Source organism: Dendropsophus ebraccatus, chromosome 9 (assembly GCF_027789765.1).
Source record: "Dendropsophus ebraccatus isolate aDenEbr1 chromosome 9, aDenEbr1.pat, whole genome shotgun sequence".
Classification (NCBI taxonomy): domain Eukaryota; kingdom Metazoa; phylum Chordata; class Amphibia; order Anura; family Hylidae; genus Dendropsophus; species Dendropsophus ebraccatus.
The window spans coordinates 22,819,316-22,845,843 of record NC_091462.1 but is presented as its reverse complement, the minus strand read 5'-3'; the positions used below and the strand labels follow the sequence as shown (position 1 = coordinate 22,845,843).

Genomic DNA, 26,528 nt, shown 5'->3' with positions numbered 1-26,528 from the left:
ATACTTACCACTCCCTTACATCAACCACCCGAGTGCGTTGCAGTTTGGCAACCACTGTCATAGCTGACACTGGTGATCAGGAACCTAGGTAAATGCTATTACACTACATGGACATTAAGGGGCCAAACTTCAAAAGAAAGCAATTTTGCTAATGCTAATGGTCTCTTTTGCATTCCCTATCACCTGATAAAAGTTTAGGTGATGGGAATACCCATTTAAGGTTACAAAATGTACGCCCATGAACCCCTCTTTAAGTGACTAATTCTTTATAGAGGCAGGTACCTGTTTTGCTTAATTGTTTTTCATAAATAACAATAGAAAATAGAAAAGAAATGGTTCATTAGACCACTCAACAGTAGCAAATGGCTCATTGGTGAAGCTGTGATGAGCACTTAATGTGAGAATTACTATAAAGGTACAACTGATAGATGAAAAAATGGATCACTCAGTCTTTTCTGCATCAGTATCTTATGTATCTACTATACACTAGGCACAAGTTCCATTGACTCAGATGCCTTCTAAGTTCATATTCTAGGCCATGACATTGTAGTCACAATTATATGTGTGTATATGTGAGAGGTGAACATCATCTATGAAAGTGTGTGAGGGAGGACTAATACACTACAGTACAGCAGGTTACTGCCAAAATGAACTGGGGGCTCCGGGATAGAGATCATCGAACATCGTGAATTTTCAGGTTCAATCGAACTCGAACCTTCATGATTTGATTCTCGATGCCTTCCTGTTCTGTGGGGAAGATGGAGACAGAGCAAGTACCGCCTGAAAAAACAGTTATACAGCCTAGGTAATAGGCTGTATCCCTGTTTTCCAGGCGGTACTCGGGCTGTCTCCACCTTCCCCATGGAACGGGAAGGCATTGGGAATTAAATGACAAAGGTTCTAGAAGGATCGAGTTCGATCGAACCTGAAAATTCCCGATGTTCAATCATCTCTACTCCTGGACTTGTGTCCAAGACAACAGTTCAATGATCTCTGTATGGGGCTCCGGAGCAGATGGATGGTCACACTGCATGGGCAAGGAAGGCTTCAATTTTCATGGCAGTATCTGAATTGGCAAAAGGTTGTCTTCTCTCATAAATCACGTTTTATGCTTTATTGAACAGATGGACGTTGTGTCAGTTGGCCTACTTATCCATGTGGAGGTGCTCTAAACTAAAGAGTTAAAGGGGTATTCCAGGCTAGGAGTATTTTTACTGTATAGACGGGTAGGGGTTGGATATAGACGCCGCTGTCCACTTACCTCCCTGGTCCCAGCGCCAGGGCCCAGATCGCTCTGCCCCATTCTCCCATCCCGCTGCCGCTTCCTGGTCTGAGATGTGGCTTGAGATGTGAAGTCACAAGGCATCTCAGCCATTCAGCAGCCGAGGCGGGACCCTGCTACAACCACTTAATGGCTGAGCTGCCTTGAGATGTCTCAAGCTACAGATCAGACCAGGAAGCGGAAGCAGGACGGGAGAACAGGGCAAGGCGTTGTAGGACCCGGCACAGGAACCGGGGAGGTAAGTGGATGGTGGCGTCATTATCCAACCCCTCCCGGGCCATACAGTGATAAGCTCCCCAGCCTGGAGTACCCCTTTAACTACAATACCAGGGGCATCATTGGGGGTCAACTACAATCCTAGGGGTATCTTGGGAGGTTAACTACAATATTAGGGACATCGGGAGGATGCAATACTTTACCTTGCCCCGATGCTCCCAACTCATAGTATAACATTGAGTGAACTGTGTACTGTATGGCCCTTGAATGGTTCTATAAATGCCCATATGGCCCTCGACAGGAAAAAGGTTCCCCACCCTACCTCTAGATATTAGCTTGTGGTCATAATTATATGACTAGACTATAAACAGGTATACTATATGTATATGTTGTGGGTTTTATTTGTACTCTCTCCGTGTAAGCAAGTTTTTATCTGAGATAAAATATTCCCTAGAGCTCATTTACATACAACTTTTTATTTTTATTTTTTTACAGTTCATAAAATATCTGTTCAAATTGAAGGGCGGAGATGATCAGTTTGGTTTATGCAGAAGTTACAGGCAATCATACGAGTCATCGGAAAGAAATGATTGTTTTTCTGCTATATTGATGTTGACTTCAAGCTGCACTTTTTAATACATAAAATTAGTCAACTAGCATCTAATTATCTTTTAAAAACTGAACAGAAGGATTTTTTTTTTGTTTCCAAGCAAAACTGAGTCAATCTTTTCATAAGCAATCAAGATCATAATCACTTCTCCGCGCACAAAGGCAGAATTATTCAATAAACACTGAAATTACAATATTACAGTATTTGAAGACTTAACTTAATGAAACAATTAGTTTTGTAATGTGAAATGTATCTAGAAAATAGAATGTTCAATCATAGATTGGTCGATGAAATGTTCTACAGGAGACTGTAAACTACCTATAGTACCCACATAGATCACATAGTAATCACATAGTACTGATGGAAGATACTGACTATCCTTGTGTCATTAAGAAGGTAATAGAGGATTAGGTAAGTGTGAGTTCAACTGCTAGTGACTTGGCGAGGTTAACCTATGGAGTGTCTGTACCCTACAGACTGGAGTATAAATAAGAAATAAAAGAAAAGTATAGGTCCTCAAGACAAGTCAGAGAATATTTGGAAATAGTGTCGTGTGATGATTGAAATAGTAATTGATAAACAATAGACGGTCCGAGAGAAGAATAAACTAAATAACACTTTACTTGATAAGTAAAAATAATGAGTTAAAAATTATGGTACCATAACCAATCAGTATAGAAAGTCAAACAATCAAATATAAAATCATATATAAAGACATGTATAAAAAACCATTTGACCCTAATATAGCAAATATATGCAAATCCAAGCAAGAAATAAGCACTGATGTGCAGTAATATACAATAATAAAAACAATAATTAAATGATTATTAAATCATGATGAGAACTAATGGGCAAACGGGCAATATGCAAAGTTTGAGTGAGTCCTGGATAAGTGGCTCATCCGTAAAGTTCATCAATATGTAAAGATGGGGTGAATTATCGGACTGTATACACTGCAGTTGCTTATATGGATGGTGGTATAAAAGCAGCCGCGGTGTATATGTTCAATCAGCAAAGTTCATCCATAGAAATCTATTAGGGATCGATGGTCCGTGCTGATGTGCCTTAGCTGGCAATATGTATAGTTCTTTGCGGTGAGTGTGCAAGATCGGGTTTTAGCGATTTAGCTATCACGCTTGTAGAGTTAGCGTACCTGCACGTGGTAATGTGGTAAAAGATTGTGGTAAAAGATACACACACCATACAATCTTTTACCACATTACCACGTGCAGGTACGCTAACTCTACAAGCGTGATAGCTAAATCGCTAAAACCCGATCTTGCACACTCACCACAAAGAACTATACATATTGCCAGCTAAGGCACATCAGCACGGACCATCGATCCCTAATAGATTTCTATGGATGAACTTTGCTGATTGAACATATACACCGCGGCTGCTTTTATACCACCATCCATATAAGCAACTGCAGTGTATACAGTCCGATAATTCACCCCATCTTTACATATTGATGAACTTTACGGATGAGCCACTTATCCAGGACTCACTCAAACTTTGCATATTGCCCGTTTGCCCATTAGTTCTCATCATGATTTAATAATCATTTAATTATTGTTTTTATTATTGTATATTACTGCACATCAGTGCTTATTTCTTGCTTGGATTTGCATATATTTTCTATATTAGGGTCAAATGGTTTTTTATACATGTCTTTATATATGATTTTATATTTGATTGTTTGACTTTCTATACTGATTGGTTATGGTACCATAATTTTTAACTCATTATTTTTACTTATCAAGTAAAGTGTTATTTAGTTTATTCTTCTCTCGGACCGTCTATTGTTTATCAATTACTATTTCAATCATCACACGACACTATTTCCAAATATTCTCTGACTTGTCTTGAGGACCTATACTTTTCTTTTATTTCTCATTAAGAAGGTAGTCCAGGTTTATCACATTGATTTCCTGTATCTACCTTTATCTAGAGAAAAAGAAAAATAATGCAAAAAAGTCTGTTTCGTGTTTGCGTGTATTATTTTGGAATTTTGTGGTTGCACGTCATGGCAGAACAGTTGCCTATTACTGTAATTCCCAGAATAAATTGCTTCCTCTAAGCTCTCATCAGGGGTAGGTTGCAGCATCTGCTGCATGCACTCCATGTCACTCCATTGTTCTGTAGCATCATTCATCACAAGACTGTATGCTTTAATCACACCTCACTCTCCTTAAATGCCTATATATATATATATATATATATATATATATATATATATATATATATATATATGTGCATATGACAGTGACATGGTGATGTAGGCTGGAGGGCTGATGGTGACAGGTGAGACAGGTGATGGCCTGGCACTGCCTAATTGCCTCGACTGCCCCAGGCAGCAGAGGACAACTGGTTAACGGTCCCTAGCCTGTACAGGTGTGACACCGAATGTGGACAAGACAGACAAAACACAAATCCTCATGGTCACAGGTCCAGGTCAGCAACCAGTGGTCTTAGAAGCAGAAAACCGTCATCCAAAAACGTAGTCAAAAAATCCAAGCCAGAAAGTCAAATATACCAGAATAACTAATCAGGAACAATGCTAGGTCAAGATACACAGAGTATATGGCTCTATCGTAGGCAAGGAGGGAGGGGAAAATACAGGTTTATATGGGAGGTCCCAGAACTGATTGACCAAGTACCGTCTGGAAAACAGGGATACAGCCTAGGTAATAGGCCGTATCCCTGTTTTCCAGGCGGTACTCGGGCTGTCTCCACCTTCCCCACGGAACGGGAAGGCAGCTGGAGTCAAATGCCGATTGTACAAGTTCGAACAAACCTGAACATTAGCGCTGTTCGATCATCTCTAATCGTGACTTAGGACGGCGCCAGCACGGCTCTAGCAATCTGCTATTAGTGATAATATGATATTAGTAAATGATCAATCTTAAGGTGATAGCGTTATATAAACACTGTTTTCACGTACCGGAATACCCCTTTAAGAAACATAGCATGTTGTCTGTGGAAATCCACAGTGATTCGCTTAGCTCTATTGCAGCAGCGTTTTTCATACAGTTTGCGACTACTTAACCTTTGTTAGTTCAGCGCTCTTATAGCTTGCTCCTTATTATCCACAAATCAATCTGCTTAGCTGCCGCTGGAGCCGCTGGTGTTCCTCTCCTTTAGTCCACAGTGTTTAAGGGACCACGGTGGTTATGATAATAGCGTTCTGTATTCTTCATCGCTACTTAATCATGCAGCTTGTGGAGACGGCCGCACAGCTGTGACCTATAGTAATCGCTTAGTGCCTATGTTCTAACACAAGAGGCCAAAAAAAAAAGCAATCACTGGTCTCGAATGTCTATTTGCGTTACATACTGAATCTCTAGGAAAACAGTCTTGATGTTCATTGCATTTTCCAGCTAAGCTCGGGAAGGTTCTTATGCATCCATTGAATATTATTACACCGAGAGTGAGACAACAGTCGACTCCATATGACTCCACATTATAATATTTATGAGGATGTGAATGCTCACTTTAGAAAAAAAAAATGCACAATTAGTAGGTCATGACAACCAGTTACTAAAAATATCCACAAGCAAGTGTTCTACTGTGTAAGGACTCACATCTGCATTAAGCATTTCCATTATTCTGCTCTGTCATCATAGGAACCACAAAAAAAGATTGCGGTGCCAGATCTGGTAATTGAAGGAAGCCCATGGTGCCTGATGGATCCCATTGACTATAATAGGTTACATTGGTTTTCTGGCATGGTGTCTAGCAAAAATGGAGAAATCAGTTGTTCTTTTGAAATTATGTGCATTTATTTTTGGTATTTTTATGTTTTTTTCAGTAGGCGTTTGTTTATTCCCCAAAAAAAAATAAAAATGGGCAGATACAAAAGATATCCCTCTTAGGCTGGGTTCACACAGTTTTTTGCTGTCCATTTAACATATATGTTTTATGGGGGGGCAGACGCAAAAACAGATGCAATTGTGTGCAATCTGGATCCATTTTTCCATTGATTTCCATTATAAAAAAAAAGAAACATATTAAAATCCGTCCCCCCCCCCCCCTTTTTTTAGCATAAGCCAAAATGCGTTGACCACTGTTTCTGCGTACGTTAAATGTAACCATTTAAAAACGGGTATGTTAAACAGACTGCAAAAACACAGTGTGAACCCAGTCTTATCCTGGGGGGAAGATTTCTCCTGTGCTCATTACCACACCTCTTAAAGTTTTTATGTTTTTTATTATATTTAATAAATTAATTTCTGTCTCATTTAAGTCATAAGTTGTCACTTTTCATAGATGTTTAAAGGGGTAATCTGATTTAGTAAAAAAAACAAACCAACTTTTTCTAGAGCTGTAAGATAGAGCAAACTATGGTGCGCCTGCACACAAAGAGGAGGAGATCCTGTACTTTTGTGTCCCTGTACACAGCTTAATCAGTAGCAGCAGTGGCAGTAGCCTGCAAATAAGGTTATGTTCACACAACATTTTTTCCTTTCGGTTTAAAATGGTGTCCATCATTTTGAGTTTAAAATGACGTCCGTCCGTGCAATACGTGCAATGATGGCTCTTGGTCATTGTATACACTGTGTGCATTGGACGTCCATCATTCCATTGAGGTCAACTACATTGCGGCAAAAACGGATGTCTTTTTAAACGTTCACGTTGCAGATCTCTAAAGCTATAGGATTGGTAATGCCATGCCGTCTACTGGTGCCCTGTTAACAAGGATCTGTATATCTTTGAAAATGAAATCTCCAATCTAAAACCAAGGCCCTCCAAATTCTAGTCCATGCCAGTGAATGCATCCTGACCTGGACCTAAACTGGCAGGTCATGGTGTGTTTGTGTTTTCATTGTTTTATTTTCTATTTGTTCTTCTGCATTTTGCTTTAGAGGTAGAGTTCTGTTTCTACCTTGAAAGTTTGACCTTAAAATGAAGACTTACTTTTAAACCATGAGCTCCTTGCACTGTGTCTGCACTATGAAATACATTTGAGAGAATTGGGAGATTAACCTGATTTACTAGAAATTGGCCTAGAAATTGTATTTAGGCTCTAGCAACGGTGAAATGGTATGTTTCCTTACTGATAATACAGCACTTAGAATGTTATCCGAGAACCCACACAGACATTCAGGTTAGACCTGTTCAGTGGCTGGAGATGAAGATTTCAATGAAGAATTCAGAGCCAGATAGATGATTAGATAGTATTAGTTCTTGGGTCAGACTGCATGCTGTGCCGACTGAGGTTACCTACTCGCACTAATATACTGTAGAAGAGAAAAGCAAAAAGAGGCAGGCAGGATTTCATGTCTATATCCATCCCAGTGTAATGATAAACAGCAAAGATCAACTCTCAAATATCCAGCAATTCTGCCATCACTCACAACTGCCCATGACCGCAATGAGGTTTACAACCTAAAATTGACATCCAGAAACACCCATACACACACTAGGGGCCATTGTATAGATGGGCATCCTAATCGGTGTCCATCAAAAGTGTATTAAGGCCTCAACCACACATCAGTTTTTTTTCTACCTGTGAATCAGATCTGTAATAATAACCCACTGATTTCTATGGGGTTGCCGACACATTCTTTTTGTAAACAGATCCACATGTGGCCAAGAACCCAGACCGCAAAAAAAAGCAGAACCTGTACTCATACTGTCCGTTCTGCCCCTCAGAAGTGCAGGTTTGTGATGGTGGATGGCATATCCCTTGGCCTCCAGCAATCACGGACCATGCATTGTGGTCTAACCTATGGATTTGTGGACGAGGTAACAGGAATACAGATACTGGTGGGCCTAAAGATGGCCTAAAGATGTTCATGGGGTCTCCCAACTCTTCTCCAGTGGCCACAAGTTGGGAGAGAGCAGGATTGAGCAGTAACATTTCTAAATACTCACTTGTTTTCTTCTCAGCGTGATAAGTCCCCATCATGAGTGTCTAGCAGTAGCTCTAATATGTTAGTTAGGTTGTTTAGTGCAATGCGGTCACCGATATGGCTGCTAGCATCTTTTCCGGCACTACCCCTAATCAATGCTGAGGCTGTCCTTCTGCACTGGTCATCGGTGGGGCATGGTGAGAGGAGGGGATAGGCCTCTGTATTATTGCACCAAGAGGTAAAGTGCTGCTAACTAGAGATGTCTGTATCCATGTTTTCCAGGACTCCCTAGGGCTGCATCCAGCTTCTTCAGCCACCAGTAATCAAATACATGGTCCGACGCCAGGATGCTCGAGTTGCACTCATCTCTACTGCCAAATTATTATGGATGCCATATTCTAAAAATATTCTCTAATAGCAGCAATGATCTTGCCAAAATTCAGCACAATATTGGGCACCCTGTAATGGCACACTGCATGTTTCTTTTGTATGGAGGCTATTGTTTCTTTTGTATTGCCGCTTTTTGTCTCCTACACATTGCTTTGCTATGTACAGTACATAAGGCCAATATATATCTAGCATAATGCAGTCAAAATGTTAAGTCATGCATGGCAATTTTCAGCAATTTTGCAACTCACAAATTGATGTTCTTACAACGCTGTGAGTGTACATTTACATATGTGCCTCAATGTAACCTTCAGCGCGGCAGAATTGTGCTGACAGTACAAAGTGCACTTACCCATACAACTGAGCAGAAAAACCATATGATCAGATTAATTTAGAAGATAGCAATAGGGTAAATAAGGAGATAATACAAGATGGAGAAGATAAAAAGCAGAAGGGATAGTAGTAAAAAAAAAGCGTGAAAGAGACACAGATGGGAATGTTAAGGGTGAAAAAAATTACCATACACTGGTGGAAGATATTACCTCTCTAAATAGAAGGACAATTACCGGCTAAAAGTGCACAGAAGATACAATCTGTTGAACAAATATTATTTTAACCCGCCCATTCTAGCAAATCCGCAGAGGGTCAGGTAATATAATTATGCACAGCGAGGCGAGATCGGGAGCAATCTGCATTGCTACAAGAAAGAGTCGCGGACAGGAGGTGTCCTTTACAAAATTGCTTCAGTGTAGCTAATGGATTAAGCAAAACCCAGATTGCTCTCTCAGAGGAGATAAGGATATAGAAAATATTTACATTCAGCCTACGTAGTAACAGCCATATCAGGCTATGCTCCCACACAGTATTATGGGTGGTAAATGGCTAAAATAAACAGACCAGAAGAAACAAAAATGGCTAAACTGTTTAGGAACACAGAACAAAGAAAAAATAATAATACTCTATGAGAATTTTTTGTATTTTAGCTCATATGATGGTGGGGGACAAGTCTAGAGACAGGGACCACCATGTAAAGGCAGAATAATAAGGAGTATGAGAACAGAAAACATGTAAACATCCCTTTGCCGCTTTTTGATAAGGTCTTCCGTGTATACTAGTACTGTAGATCGATACCTGAATAGAAAGCAATGGTTCTTATACACATATACATAGTGAAAAGTCCACCTGCTTATGTGTATGGGTGCCCCTTGACTTTTCCCTTACAGATAATGTTAGGGGAGAGAAGGGTCAGCCGTGTTAGATTTTAATTGGCCAACCCTACTGTCCGAGAGATAAGTCAATGACAGGGTTGTCTAGCAGGAGTTCTCCCTTCTTCTCTACGTAGAGAACACATTAATGTTTAGCCACGTTGACTGTTCATAAGTATGGGGAGATCAGGAGGGATAGCCGTCGGCCGAATAAACATTTGTCTGAGGTGTGTGGCCACATTAAAGCAGTACCAATGGGTTTACCAAAGGACAGTATTCTGATGGCCAACCCTCCATCTGTATAGAAGGGGTCTACATCCACTTTTACATAATAAACATTGCACATTGCACACACAGGACATTTGCTCAACCCTTTATACATGGCAGATCCCTAACATATAGCTATGGAATAAAACAAAAAGTACTTAGCACCCCTAAAAAGGTACAAATCTCAAACCAGACCTTCTAAACATTCAGACCAATACATAAATACATAGGGGGAGATTTACCAAACATGGTGTTTGATAAACCAATCAGATTCCACCTTCCATTCCTCAAAGACTCTTTGGAAAATGAAAGGTGGGATATGATTGGTTGCTAGGGGCAACTGAGACAGTTTCACTTTACACCATGTTTGATAAATATCCCCCATAGTCTCTAAATTAATAGAGAACCCAGATAAGACCCCCTAACAAGACTTAACTAAATACAGACACCAGGCAAGATCCTCCCTGCCTACACTAAAGATGGCATACATCTTCAATAGCCGTCGACAGCTAAATTAACATTTGGCCGGCAGCCATTAAAGGTTTCTTACGTTCACCTCATACATATAACACTTGGCTCAGTTGAGCATTTATATGTTCTGATCAGAATGATGGGAAGTAAGCCCCTGCCAGACTCTCTTTTGGCTTTCCCCCCCAAGAACTAAATGGTCGATCAGTTGAAATTCAACATGCCTGATCCTTCTCTTCAGGGGGAGAGGGTATCAGGAGGCGGCTCCTGCAAAAGTCCAAGAATTCAGACGACTTTCCCCTGATGTGTCCAGAGGCCTTAAACAGGGGTCTCATACTATCAAAAATATCTAATAGGGTTCCACCAGATCTTGTTCTAATGTGGATCAGTTCTGGTCCTAGTCCTTCTCATGGTTAATGGTTCCACAACACAACTTATAGTGAGCAGAATTATGAGGTACGTTAAGTGGCTCATCGATTTCAGTCCTCCAGTTTTTACAGCTCATATGGACATGAAATTATAAGCAGCCGTATAGCTCTCAGATGACGGTCATATGTACAGGGTCTCAAGATGACGCACTGACACAAAATCACAGCCATCTGTTACATCTTTGTATCACCGTAACGCTAAGCCCTGTCATTTGCAATCAATTTCCATAGTTTCTGTGCCCCGTGTATACGTGTCATCTACAGTGTACTTCACAACCCCGTGGAGAGAGCATAAAGCCTAATCTATTATGGTGGTACAATAACCGTACAATAACCACATATCTCCAGCCTCTTATTAGATAATCCCTGCTATTACTATCTAGAATTTTCCATATCACTAACATTAGATTTTCACTTCTGTATATTCCACTTAGGAAAACATACTTCTAACCACTTATTAGGAAGCCAGGTTGAATCTTAAAGAGATATTGCAACTTAAGTTATCTTAAGTCTTATCGCCTATGGGCAAGATGTGATCTCCCCAAGTCATTTGTTTTAAATGGAACCATAGGTTGACACAATGGTGATAGGGGATAAATTGAACTAAGGGTTCTTTTACACTTAGTAAACTTTGGCTGGCAGTGACTGCAAAGGAGGGCCGACCATTGAGATCAATGTTCATTGGGCCGACCATTGAGATCAATGTTCATTTGCCATGTTTTTATATATGGCCGGGCCACACGAATGATCACTGTATTGTTCATACGTCCTATAAAATTCATTGTTATCGCTGCATGTCTCCTGTTTACAGAGGGAAATGTGCAAATGATAACCATAAATTTTACAGCTGCACAAAAGACGTGATCAGCCAACTAGTGGCTGTTACTCCTTGGCTGATCACTGTCACTTTTACACAGGCCGAATATTGGTTCAATGAGCATTTTTTAAGGAACCACTCATTGCCAATAATTGGCCCATGTAAAAGGGCCTTTAGTCAGATTACCCCTTTAAAAGAGTTGTTCAGGGTTAGAAGAAAGGTTCAAAGTAAAGGATAAAATGTCATGTTTCCCCGTCACTTAAACACAAGATGCAAGAAGCATTATTATTTTTTCTTTTTTTTCTTTCTTTCCTTTTTTTGCAGATTAAGAAAAATGTGATACAATAGATATCGATTTCATTGTTATTTTTGTTGCACATTTCTTGGCAAGTGTAACTTTAAAGTTTATTCATAATCACTTATTACAACTCCTGAAGTGAGAGCCTAACTGATTGTACATTACTTTCTATGACTGGGTAAAGTTGGACATTTGTCGATTACTGTCTAATTACTTGTACATTACCTTATTGCACTAATTTTATACAATTTTTGTGTTTAATACCTTTGAGATTGTACTTGCAAATCTTGGAACTTATTTTAATAAACAGAGTTTAAAAAAAAAGTTTATTCATAATCTCTTCCCGACCCAATTTATAAATATATTTTTAATTAAAAAATAAAATAAAATTTTAAAAAAATGCCTATGAATCTTTTCTACCTTTCAGCAGTAACACTGGGTTAAGCAGATCTTATGTGATTCATTATTCCTTTATAAAGTAATTAGAATAAGTGATGACCTCATTACAAAATACAGATCTCTTATTAAGATGTACTTGTCATCCATCATACACATTATTACAGGATTACAGCTATACTTTACCACATCTGCAAGTACAAACATAGATCATTATTTCTACCGCTCTGTATCACTCAGACGATTACATACATTCTTATAGTTTCATGTATTTTCTTTTTAAATATTTATATTAAAGGAGAAGTCCAGCATTTTTTTTAAGTATTGTATTGCCCCTCAAAAGTTATACAAATCCCCAATATACATACACTTATTACAGGAAATGCTTATAAAGGGCTTTTTTCCTTGCACTTACTACTGCATCAAGGCTTCACTTCCTGGATAACATGGTGATGTCACTTCCTGGATAACATGGTGATGTCACTTCCTGGATAACATGGTGATGTCACTTCCTGGATAAAATGGTGACGTTACTTCCTGGATAACATGGGGATGTCACTTCCTGGATAACATGGTGATGTCACTTCCTGGATAACATGGTGATGTCATGACCCGACTCCTAGAGCTGTGCGGGCTGTGGCTGCTGGAGAGGATGCTGGCAGAGGGATGCTCAGTGTCCCTCCAGTGCCCTGTGTCCCTCAGTGTCCCCCCGCCATCATCCTCTACAGCAGCCACAGCCAGCACAGCTCTGGGAGTCGGGTTGTGACATCACCATTTTATCCAGGAAGTGACATCACCATGTTATCCAGGAAGTGACATCACCATGTTATCCAGGAAGTAAAGCCTTGATGCAGTAGTAAGTGCAGGATAAAAAGCACTTTATAAGCATTTCCCGTAATAAGTGTATATTGGTAATGTTTAACTTTTTTGGGGAAATACAATACTTTATTAAAAATTTTAGCCAGACTTCTCCTTTAAGTAGAATGTATTTAATTCAACACTAACAGAGTTGGTCAGGTTGAATATTTTGGCTTATTGTGCCTTTTTTTTTCCAGAATATACAGATTTACATCCTTAAGTCTTTCCTAATATGTTTTAGGCCTTACAACCTCCACCATTTTTGTAGCCTGTCTCTGGACCAGTTCTATTTTATCAATATCTCTATTTAGGTGAGGTCTCCAGAACAAAATAGAAAGCAATCTGTGATAGTATTCTACTAGTATTATTTGGGCACTGTATTGTGACATAATGTTGGCACCGTTAAGTGGATCCTTTTTTGGCACCAAATAGTTTGGAAATTGTTTGCCAAGCAGAACAGTCCTTCACGGACAAGGCATACTAACCAGTTTCAAAACAATTAAATTTTTTCGATTCACAATCTTAACAATCTGTATCTGTTTAACAGCTAGAAGTTTTGATTATTGCTGAATATATGAAAAACATATATTAAAAAAGAGGATGCTGAATTAGACAGTGACAAATATAGTTGGCGGTCTGAAAAAACTTGACACGTTTCGAGTTGTGTCAGTTCCTCCCTCGAAATAAACAGCTACAATTCAAATATCAATGAGAATTTCTGGTCAGTTGCTGAAGAGTAACTGAAACGGTGAGCAACAAGCATCAATAAAGGCTTGATCTATGCCGAGTGCAATCAGCAAGAAAAATACTTCTCTAAAAGAGTGGATGCCTGGGGACAATATCAAGTCTCTAGAAAATAATAATAAAAAAATGTGTAAATCAATATTTTTTTCCCCAGAGTTATCAAATAGTCGGACTATTCCTAAGGATTCAAATTTAAAACAGATGGTATGAGCAAGATGCACCGACATACAAAACACAACTAAATCACTCGGTAGCTTTGCTACATAAAAGTAATTAGCCATTGTTTATTACAGCATGACTGGTGCACGGGATGTGCCAAATTGGATTTGTAAGAAGTTTTAACCAAATACATACTGCAGAAGTAAGTGTCAGACCAAACACTGGGGAACAGAAGTAGAATAATAACAATTCTCCATTGGCATATGTCTATTTTTTGAAAACTTTTATTTTATAGTAAGTATCTAGTATCCAAATTTTGGATCAAGTCTGGACCCCTGGACCACAGACGTACACCCACTCACAATCAGTTGATTATAGTAGCTGATAAACTCAATCTGTTGTTCTGAGGTTCTGTTCTATAGCACACCCTCAAAAGCAGCAGCAACATAGAAGACATTGTAGAGCAGTACTGAGATGTGTAGGCTGTGAACAGGCACTGGTATTACACTTACTAGAGCAACACATACTAGAGCAGTCAGCTGCCTATCTGGGTGTTTCTCTGCCTCTGTATTTCTACAGTACTGTATATAGGTGACTCCTTTTCCATAAACTTTTATGGCCAGCATGTAACTTATTACCTCAGTGAACTATTCCATCTTGCCATTTCAAAAGGATTCTCTGGGCAATAGTTTTTTTTTTTTTTTCAAGATATGCCTGGGGATGGGTTGTGTGAAAATAATAAATTACACTTACCTCCCTGGCTTTCGTGTTGCTATCTTACTGCTCCGCCTCGCTGTTCGGCTGCTTATGGGTCCTGGGGTTGTGACGTTGCTGGCCTGTTTAGACAATCAGCAACTAAGGCGGGACACTGCAGCGGCTGATTGGCCTTCAACATCACAGCCTAAGCAGCCGAACAGTGTTACAGAGTGGTAGGATAACAGCGGCGGTGCAGGAGCCAGGGAGGTAAGAGTGCGTTATTATTTCACACAACCTATCCCTGGGCTTATCTTAAAAAAAAAAAAGTCTTACCCTGAGTACCCCTTTAAGGTGCATTTTAGCAGTAGCCTCTCCAAAACTTCAATCAGCTGATCAGGGAATCTTGCTCTCCTAAATCTTCACAGCATATCCTTACAAGGAACAGCAGCATGTAGAAAATTATAGAGCAGTACCAAACAGTTTAAGCTGTCAATTAAACCCAGGTAACTCCTCTGCTCCTTCTCCACAGACATCTATGGGCTGCATGTAACCTGATCCCTCAGGGAGTTCATCCATCTTGTTTGTCAGGGCGGATTTTAGCAGTTTTGAATTATGTTTATGATGGGGAAAATGGATGTAAAGTGGAGAAATATGCAATTTCTGGTATATAACAAAATGGCTTATATTTGTTCCCATTATTGATTTGTGCAAAGTTTGATGAACTATTTTCCATCTATAATGTCATTAAAGGGAATCTATCAGCTTTATGTGACAGAGTGAGCTGCAGACTAGAGATGAGCGAACCTGGAGCATGCTCGAGTCCTTTTGAACCCGAACTTTCGGCATTTGATTAGCGGTGGCTGCTGAAGTTGGATAAAGCCCTAAGGCTATGTGGAAATCATGGATATAGTCATTGGCTGTATCCATGTTTTCCAGACAACCTTAGAGCTTTATCCAAGTTCTGCAGCCCCAGCGAATCAAATACCGAACGATCGGGTTCTCCTCCCCCATACTATTGATGTGCAGGGATAAGTGACACATAATATTGCGCATTTTGCATTGTTGCCCAGCAGCTCCGAGCTCTCAATAGGTATTGATTATACATGCAATGTCCTGTCAATATTTTCAATGAGTAATTCAGCATCTCTCTCGAGGCATTCTGCGTCCATATCATAGCCCATTACCAAGACCCGAATGTATAACAAAGGACAGAAAATACACAGCAATCATCGTCATAAAAAATTCGAAAAAACAAATTAAAGCTTGTACTCCCATAAATATACAACCACAAGAATATACCGGCCTGACCAACCTTATTTCAGACAAGCTGTACATCAAGCTATCACAATGAGTATACAGAATTTTCATGTCATTTACTAACCACTTCCACAGTCATAGACACCATTTTTCTTTGACAACAAGAATATTCTCTTTCCCTTTCACATATAGAGAACTTCAGCGATAAAGGACAGGACAAAAGTAATATTCCAGTACAGAACTTGTAACATCATAATATTAAAGGGATTATCCAGCATTAGGAAAACATGGCCACTTTCTTCCAGAGACAGCACCGCTCTTTGTCTCCAGGTCAGGTGTGGTTTGCAGTTAACACCATTCATTTCAAACTGAGTCACAAAACCTTCACCCAAACTGGAGACTAGAGTAGTGGGGTCTCTGGAAGAAAGTAGCCATGTTTTTCTTATGCTGGATAAATAGCAATTTCAGTCATTTTGTTAAAATATATATTCATATATTTTTACATTTATTCTAAATTTAAAGGGGTTATCCAGTAGCTATCTTCCAAAAACAGCATGACTCTTGTTTCCAGTTTGTTTTTGCAAATAGGCTTATTTACTTTAATGGAACTAAGTTGCAAAACCCCACCCAAACTGGAGACAAGAGTGGGGCTGTTTCTGAAAGATAGCGGTCATGTTTTTCAAATTCTGGATGACCCCCTTTAATTCACATCAGACACCTCACTTCGAGATGGAAAGGAAAGTAACTACCAACAATAGCTTTTATGTAGCCAGGGGATTGTTTAGTATTTTGGTTAGTTTTTTTTGTAAGGGTATGTTCACACAGCATACTATTTTTGAACAGATTGGCTGCTGTTTTTTTTTTTTTTAAACAATGTCCTTTCTTTTACTACAACAATGATATGCAGTGAATTCAATTGAACAACGGCCGTTATTTTTACATAGTACAACAGCAGTTGTTTGGCGCTCAAAACAACGGCTGTTGTTCAATGCAGTGTGTAAAACCGGCAGTATGTGAAACCGGCTGATGTTCTTTTTAAAAAATTATACGTTATGTGAACATAGCCTAAGGTGGAATATTCCCCATAAAAGGCCATATCTTCCTCCAAGAATACTTTACAAGAAACTTAGTGGCTCACAACATAAGGCCTAACTGTAATACTGCCCCCTGTGGGCAGAAAATGAACTACTAAAAAAATATACAGACATAAAATTGCTTTTAAACAAAGAAACAGAGCCCAGAATACAGTTTGCCGTAACATATACAGTGTATCCATTATCCATCAGAAAAATATGACGACTTACCGGTAGTTTCCACAATACCCTCAAGGATGACGACGATCTCAAACTGCTCCGTCTGCATGGACCGCTGAGAAAGGTCGTAGAAGGGGCTTTTTGCGTCAATCACATGGCAGATTGTAAGAGGAGAAACCAGAAAAAGCTGATCCGCCCCTGTGCTAAATCCTACATCTAGTTCAAGTTGATCGAGAGGGAGAAACTCGCCCTCCGGTGTCTGCCGAGACTGGAAACACAGAAGAGAGAAAAACATTAACACCCGGATGACAGTTTTCATGACAAGCTGACATCACACAACATCACCGCTAAAAACTGACATTTTCAATTATATCAGACGCATCCCTGCTTTCTTGGGTTGTGTTTTTCAGTGACACGGCTAAATGAAATGTACTGGACGGGTTTCCGAAATGTTAAAGAAGTGTTGATGCCGGGAAGAAAGCTGGCAGAAAATGGCAGAAAACAACGAGTAACCCCGTAATAACCGTTTACAGGGGCTGAACGGGATCGTCCATCAGGGTCAACCTAGAGAAACTCTACTGTGTTGATCCAGAAGAAGGAAAAAAACCCTATGAGGCAGATGACAATTGCCCCACCACAGGGAGAAATGGCTCCAATGTCGATCAGAATAATCCCTGGATCGACGTCTCACCAGAAATTTAATGCCCATAACTTGTAATATTATATTTTTCAAGAAAAGCATCCAGGCCTCCCTTAAACTTATTGCATTCAGGTCCAAAAGCAAGAAAAGCTTTTCTTCCCATAAAAAATAAAGGATCCCTGCAGACCCCATTATAAGTTAATAGGGTCCACCACTAGAGATGAGCATGCTCAAGTTAGATCGCTTGGCATTTGAATATCAGTGACTGAAGTTGGATGCAGCCGTAGGTAAAAATGGATACAGCTTATGGCCTATGGATTCCCTAGGTCTACATCCAACCTCGTCAGCCAGTTATTCAAATGCACTCATCTCTATCTGTCAGGCATGTCATGTGACAGGTTTGTTGCTGCCGCCATGTTAGAGCTTTGGAAAATATGATCACGCATTAGCATAGCGTGTCTGTAGCATTGCAGCTTAGCCCTATTCATGTCATTTGGGATTGATAGCAATACCACATGGACAGGACACTGCACAGTGAGAATATGTATTGCTGAATTACAGATCCCAGCCAGCCAAGAGAATGTTAGCAACAGGACAAGTTGACTACTGACAGCTGCACTACAAGTCCAAGCCAGCAGCCAAGAGTAGCAAAAAAAAGTTTTAAAATTTTAAGCCCTTAAAAAGACTCTTGGGTTCTTTGTGTCGGATTCCTGCCTAACCGCACACTAATTCCCTGCCTAACACTCTCCCTGACAGACAGCAGCCCTCTCCCTAATCTCTTCCAGCCTGCGTCTGACGCGAGCACCGCGGGACCTTATATGCCCAGGTCATTTGATCTGGCCAGCCAATCGCTGCTATCGACATGTAGGGTTCCCACGTGATGCTACGAGCTCCCAAAGACTCTCCTGCATGATAATTGGCAGATGATATTGGGCGCCAAACATGCAGGAAGAGGAAAATGCCATTGTCTCAAGTATCGCGAGATGCTCGTCCGAGTAACAAGCACCAATAGCCTAATACTCGAATGAGTACCAAGCTCATGCTCGCTCATCTCTGTTCATCACTATTCACAACTGCAGATTGTATATGGGCTGTATTTTATTGTCACACAAATGAGGCCTGATCCTGCACAAGCCCTTCACACCTTAGATCTATGTTCACACACTGTATTTTTACAATAAACAATGGCCGTTGTTGCAGGTTGCACCAACGGCCGCTGCTTATTGACAGTGTGCAATTACATTACAGTATATTGAACAGCGTCTGTAATGTATATACTCTGTATACACTACGGACAGCGTTCTCTGCGGCTGCACAAAATAACAAACAGGTCTATTTTGCGCGGTCGCTATTAAGTCAAGAGATACAAGATAGTGCACACAATGCTCCCGGTCTTACACTGTGGTCACTGGCCAATGTTCATACAATGTGTGGACCTATGGCTGTATCCATGTTTTCGAGGCAACCCTAGGGCTGCATCCATCATCTCCAGCCACTAGGAATGAAATGTCAAGTGTTTGGGTTCATGCGAAGCTGCACTTAGGGTCAGTTCACACGTACAGACTCGCAGAGAAAATCTGGCTGCGAGTCGGCTAGGTCCTGGCAGTTCACTGTCACTACATACTTCCAGCTGTCTGAACGACCAATGCGTGTATGTAATTCTGCCGGCCCCTTAACCCCTTCTGCTGCCACCCGGCTCCCGCTCTGTATACATTACCTCTCCTCGCTGCACGGGGTCCTGGCGTACTGCTCTCCCGCCCGGCCAATCAGTGTGTTGCCCAGCCGCAGCCACTGATTGGCCGGGCGGGAGAGCAGTACGCCGGGGCCCCCGTGTAGCGAGGAGAGGTAATTTATACAGAGCGGGAGCCGGGCGGCAGCTGAAGGGGTTAAGCGGCCGGCAGAATTACATACACGCAGCAGTCGTTCAGACAGCTGCGAGTATGTAGTGACAGTGAACTGCCAGGACCTGACAGACTCGCAGCGAGATTTACGATGAATTTAAAATGAATTTAAAATTACGATGAGATTTAAAATGAATCAAGCTGAGTTTACTAATACAAAGAGTATTTTTCTTTCAAATCAGCTGGTGTTAGAAAGTTATATAGATTTGTAAATTACTTATGATAAAAATCTCCCAAGTCTTTAAGCTGTTGTATGTCCTGCAGGAAGTGGTGTATTCTTTCCAGACTGACACAGTGCTCTCTGCTGCCACCTCTGTCCGTGTCAAGAACTGTCCAGAGCAGGAGAGGTTTCCTATGGGGATTTGCTACTTCCCTGGACAGTTTCTGACATGGACAGAGGTGACAGGGAGTGTGATGTTCTGGGCAATGTTCTGCTAGGAAACTTGGCATCATGCGGTTGTTACTGCGACATGTACCACCTACCTAACCATCGTACACACCAAGACCTGATGGCGGCGGTCTCTTTCAACAGAATAATGTGCAGGTAACACCGCAACAATTATTGAGCACTGGTTTGAGGATCCTCATGACCAAATGTTCACAGTGGTGACCCGGCCTCCAAATTCTCAGATCTCAATCCAACTGGTCACCTGTGGGATGTGCTGGAGAAACAAGCCTGATCCATGGAGGCCGCATCTCACACCTTATAGAATTTCCATGATCTGACGCTAATGTCTTAGGGCCCTATTCCACTGGACGATTATCGTTCGCATAATCGTTAACGATTAACGATCTCAAACGACCGCTATTGCGAAAGACCTGAAAACGTTCACTCATTTCCATGGAACGATAATCGTTACTTATGATCGTATTTGCGATCATTTTTTTTTCGCTATATCTTGGCTATTGCGTTCGTATCTACTGTGAACGATCGAACGACGTCTTATTCAATGCGAACGATTTGCGAACGTTTTGCGAACGAGCAACGATAAAAATAGGTCCAGGTCTTATAAAGCGATTAACGATTTCTTGTTCAGTCGTTAATCGTTAACTGCATTTCAACCGAACGATTATCGTTTAGATTCGAACAATTTAACGATAATCTTAACGATAATCATCCGGTGGAATAGGGCCCTTAGATACTGCCAGATACTATATTTCGATCTGAGAGGCAGAGAAGGAGGTACAGTAATACGGTAGGATACAAGGGCGGCCAGACGGGTGAAAGAGGTGTGTTTTTCTGGACACAGCGCCACTCTACCATATCTCTTTTTTCCATACCCTGGACCCCTGCAGCTTTCTCTGCCCTTTATACGGTCGTCGCATATGGTGGGGATGCGGCCGTGTTTGAGCTCCCCCCATCATATGTGGCGACAGCAGATTCTCCGGTTTGGTTCCAAAGTTTTTCAGCACCCGCCTTACAAAACGACACCCGGCGTATAAGACTAGAGTTAATCGAATCTCGGGAAATCCTAGGTTTGATCAAACTCGAACATTAACGAACCCGCCGTATTTGATTCCCGATGCCTTCCCGGTCCGTGAGGAAGGAGGAGAGTTCCCGAGTACTGCCCAAAATTCTGGGATACAGCCTAGGTAATAGGCTCAATCCCGGAATTCTAGGCGGTACCCGGGCAGTCTCCTCCTTCCCCACGGACCTGGAAGGCTTCAGCAATCAAATGCAGCAGGTTCGTGAATGTTCGATCAAACTTAGGATTTCCCGAGGTTTGATCAACTCTATAAGATTTTCCTGGTTTAAAAAGTAGTCTTATACGCAGAAAAATACAATACGGGGAGATGCAGCTTGCGCTGGGCACTACAGTTGGCGAGGTAACCATCTAATGCCCAGCAGGTTCTGTGCACCAGCCCTTTTCTTGCTAGGAGTCTGGTTGTTGCCTTGGTAACTGTACTGTCCAGCATGACCTGCATCTCCTGCATCAATCTTTGCACAACAGGGGGCAGGGGACCATCTCTAGATTTACACTTTAACCACTAAAACTACAAAAAGAAAAAAAAAAGAATGCCAAAAAAAATCCCACTCGTATAAATGGTCTTACAAAACAATCACAATATATTTATAGTGACGGTGACATACATCAACATGAACGTGTCTGAGCTGGACCTGATGCGGTGTATATAAACATATGTGTTCCCATATGGTAATGCAGCTCTCGACTCACGGGTACTGACTATTGTACAGAAAACGCCAATATGACTTTGTATTAGTCATGATCGAAGAGCAGAATTAAAATGGATAAAGTGTTTAAAGTCATGAACATCCTCCCCCTCACCAGTCACTTCACTCAAACAATCCATGGACCAGATTTTCATGCAAAAAAATTAAAACACAAGAATCTACGCTTTTGATAGGAAGCTTTTCCTAAGAGTTGATGTGGACAGATTACAGACCCATTCATTTGAATCAACCCTGGTCAAATGGCTGGATGTATTACAGGGTCATGAGTGCATTGCGAAAGACTACAGATGCACATCCCTACTGCTGTCCATAGCGACTGGTCCATAGCAACCATACTGATCTGGCTTATTCACACGTCCCATAATCTACAAATCCATATTTCCATATTTGAGTTAGTGCACCTTGTTTTCTATTGGTTTATTCACACGATCAATAGATTACAAGGACGCAAACCAATTTATGGAATCCTCTCATAGAAATCAATGGGATCCGCCATTTTTTACAGTTTGTAATCTGTTTGGCATCCATATCTCCGTAAAAAGTTGACATGTTGAAAAGAGATTGGATTTACAGAAATACGGGTGCACTACGTATACCCAATTAATAATTTTTAGCAGATTGTACGGGTGGATAGCGGGAGTAATCTATTGACTTGAAAAAAATACTGAACGTGTGCATAAGGCCTTAGGGTTCTATTAGACAAAGTGATTTCTCGTATTCGGCCAATCGTATTGAGGCAGGATTAGGAAATATAGATCTTAGCGGGGAAACTGTTGGAACAGTTGGGAGGTAATTTTTTCTTCTTTTTTTTTTTGCTTTTAAATGCATTTTGTTATTTTTGTTTTAAAAATTTATTGATCTCCAAGCAACCCCCTTAAAAAGTTAAAGAGCAGTATACCGTACACTATGTGAAATTAAACATATCTCAAATGTACAAGCATTTTTTATAATATCCCATATGAGAGATATGGACTTAGAAATCCCGCTTTGTTTTTATAACCTGTTGCCCTTGGTTATGACCCATTAAGGTGGTCAGGCATGCTCAGTTCAACTGCAATCTCCAGAAAGTACTGGCAGTTGGTTTTCACTGAACCTACAAACAAAGAGGATTGTGGGGGCAGTGTGTGCACTGTTACATGGCAACAGCAGGGTCACAGTTCAGAGAGAAAACCAGGAAGTGATTAGATCCATGGGGGAGAAAAACAGTACAGGGATATGTTTGTTTGTTTTTTTTAAACTGCACCTTTATACTTATATGTTTGTAGTACATGTCTTTGCTTTATGGCACATCCCCTTTAACATAATACTGCCATACAGTTTCCACAGAATACTACAGATATTATAAGAATTTATTCGTGATGTTCTTAAAGGGGGTTTCGAGCCTAGCATATAAGTACCCCATAAAACCAACCGTGGTACTATCCATATGAATTATGATGGATATTTTTAAAAGTATAGAACAGTACAATATTCATGCAATTCTTCATCTTTCTAAAGCTTCTGAAGTGTCCGGCTCCGGCTATTGCAGTTTCCCAAGGAAGAAAAACAAACAAACAATATTATCATTACAAAGGTTCAATACCAAAAAAAACTCTTTCAGATGAATACTCTGCCCTGAGGTTGTAAACCAATGTATTTACTGTGGAAACCCCCACCGGCCATAAACCCAACCGCAGCCAATACTCACTCTTACAGATAACTCAGCAGAATAGATTGCTTTTCCTATAGTATGCAGAATCCCCCCTTTAGTATAGATAGCGCTGGGTGATTTACGGCTTGTGCAATAAAATACCAACGCTGCAAACATTTCTGGAATCCTATCAGATTTCTTAAACTTTACATATCCCCTGTAATAACTCAGGACAGACACCATTATTGAATTGTAGAAGTGGTGTAATACAAATGACTGAATGATGTTCTGCAGATAAGTAGTCAGCGACTCTACAAGAAACTACAAGCAGAATCCCTGATGAGCCCACAGCGGAATTTCTTTATCCTGAGATTATTGATTCGCCTATCATTGTGATATAACAGGCAGCGTAAAAAGAAATTACTAAATGATTGTGTTGCTGTACGTACTTTGCGGATCAATGAACTATATTATGCTCCACATAAAAAAATATCTATTAAAAAAAATCTATCTATCTATCCATCCATCTATTTATCTATCTATCTATCTATCTATCTATCTATCTATCTATCTATCTATCTATCTATCTATCTATCTATCTTCTATCTATCTATCTCCTATCTATCTATCTATCTTTCTTTCTTTCTTTCTTTCTTTCTTTCTTTCTATCTATCTTCTATCTATCTATCTATCTATCTATCGTCTATCTCCTATCTATCTATCTATCTATCTTTCTTTCTTTCTTTCTTTCTTTCTTTCTTTCTTTCTTTCTTTCTTTCTTTCTTTCTTTCTTTCTATCCATCTCCTATCTATCTATCTATCTACCTATCTATCTATCTATCTATCTATCTATCTATCTATCTATCTATCTATTTATCTATCTATTATCCATCTATCTATCTCCTATCTACCTATTATCTTTCTTTCTCTTTCTTTTTTTCTTTCTTTCTTTCTTTCTTTCTTTCTTTCTCCTATCTATCTATCTATCTATCTATCTATTTATTTAAAGAAATATGCCAATGACACAACGCGTTTTGACACTGGACCGATCTTTTTATCAAATGCCTCACACGCGTTGTTCCTTTGGCATATTTCTTTAAATAAATTTTATGATATTTCATACCCTGATCTTGCACCTGGACCTGCGCCTCTGTACCCATCTTGGAGTGGAGGAGGATACTGACTGTCTTTAATCCCTGTGGATTATCGTTCAGATTATCGTTAAATTGTTCGAACCTAAACGATAATGCAATGTTGAAATGCAGTTAACGATTAACGACCGAACGAGAAATCGTTGACCTGGACCTATTTTTATCGTTGCTCGTTTGCAAAACGTTCGCAAATCGTTCGCATTGAATAAGACAATGTTCGGTCGTTCGCAATAGATACGAACGCAATAGCGAATAAATAGCGAAGAAAAACTATCGCAATTACGATCATAAGTAACGATTATCGTTCCATGGAAATGAGTGAACGTTTTCAGGTCTTTCGCAATAGCGGTCGTTTGAGATCGTTAATTGTTAACGATTATGCAAACGATAATCGTCCGGTGGAATAGGGCCCTAAGAGTTGTGCCTTATATCAGCACAACCTACTGTACTCAGGTGAGAGTTCTATGTGCTTTCTTTCACCACAATAGCCCTGTCTGAATTACGCTATATTTTGTTTTCCATCTGTTAGTATGGGCACTCTGACCAGTCTCCATCTATGCAGATTTGTACACAGTAAGCTGCTATGTCCTGTGTCATCTGACACCTATCATAGCCAGCAGGAACCTTTTCAGCAATTTGAGCTCACCATTTGGGCTAAACATTTCTCACCATGAGCATCACTGATCCCCAGACTCACCACTGTATGTGGCATCTTTTTTAACTAGGTATTACACTTTGGTAAACTAATGGCCCTTTTACAAGAAACGAGTATTGGACGATTACTATCCGCTCCGGACGATAATCATTTGGACATGCACAATGTTGGCTGATAGTGATCTTTCAACATGTTAAAACGGCCCAAACATAAGATCGACGGTCCGCTGCCTGTAATAGAAGCCACCGCTGACTTCAATGGGCCACCCGGACAATCCAGGTAGCTTCTCATGCAGCTCGCTGTTTGTGCGCCTAGTAGCACAGGCAGCAAGCGGGGAACGAGGGGGAAGCGAAGGATGACCTGACACGTTGGCGTTCACTTCCCTCTCAATATTGTGCCGAGTAATACGGCCTTTAGAGGGCAATTCATTGACACTCTGTGTTATTATTAATGCAGAAACTCGTGGGTGGAGCTGTAGAATTCTTTTTATAACACCACCCACTAGGACTCTTAAGTATTACTTCTTGTCATCTGTCCTCTCTGTACTTGTATTCTTTAAAAATCTAACAATTTTAGAGCATCTTTTCCTACATCTTTTCTGTGGGTTTTTTTTTTTATCCCTCCTGGAAAAGTATTGACTGTGGAGTGTTACCCTTCCCCTGTATAGCACATCATGGTGTTACAATAAATCCAGAAAGGTGAAGCCCTTCTATATGCCTCTGTGTACATAGAATTACTGTCTGCATGGGGCCATAAAGGAGAAGTCTGGGCAAAGCTATTTTTAACAAGTTTTGGGGAGGGAGAGGATAAAAGAAATAGTGTGCCCTTACTTCCCCCGCTCCAGCGCTGGTGGCCGCGTACCACTGCTCCAGTCCCTGGGTCCCTGTCCTCTTCCTGGTCTGAGCCAGGACTCGGGTTGTGACGTGTATGGTCTGCTCAGCCTGTCAGCCTGTCTTCCGACCCCACGGATCTGGGTCCAGCTCAGACCAAGAAGTGGCCGGGGACCTGGGGACGGGAGCGGTGGTATGCAGCAACTAGCGCTGGAGCAGGGGAGGTAAGAGCACACTATTTCTTTTTTTCCTCCCTCTCCCCTGCACTAGTTAAAAAATTGCTTTGTCTTCTCCTTTAAATATGCTCTGCTTCCTTTTATTTTGCTGAAAA

General features: G+C 40.5%; 1 protein-coding gene across 1 annotated transcript in view; it reads right to left on the bottom strand.

Moving 5' to 3' along the window:
* KCNJ3 (potassium inwardly rectifying channel subfamily J member 3) overlaps nt 1-26,528 on the bottom strand; it is a 169,808-nt gene that overhangs the window by 136,516 nt on the left and 6,764 nt on the right. The window contains exon 2 of the mRNA XM_069985094.1: nt 17,248-17,464. Coding sequence (XP_069841195.1) covers nt 17,248-17,464 — 217 coding nt within the window. The remainder of the gene's footprint in view (nt 1-17,247; nt 17,465-26,528) is intronic.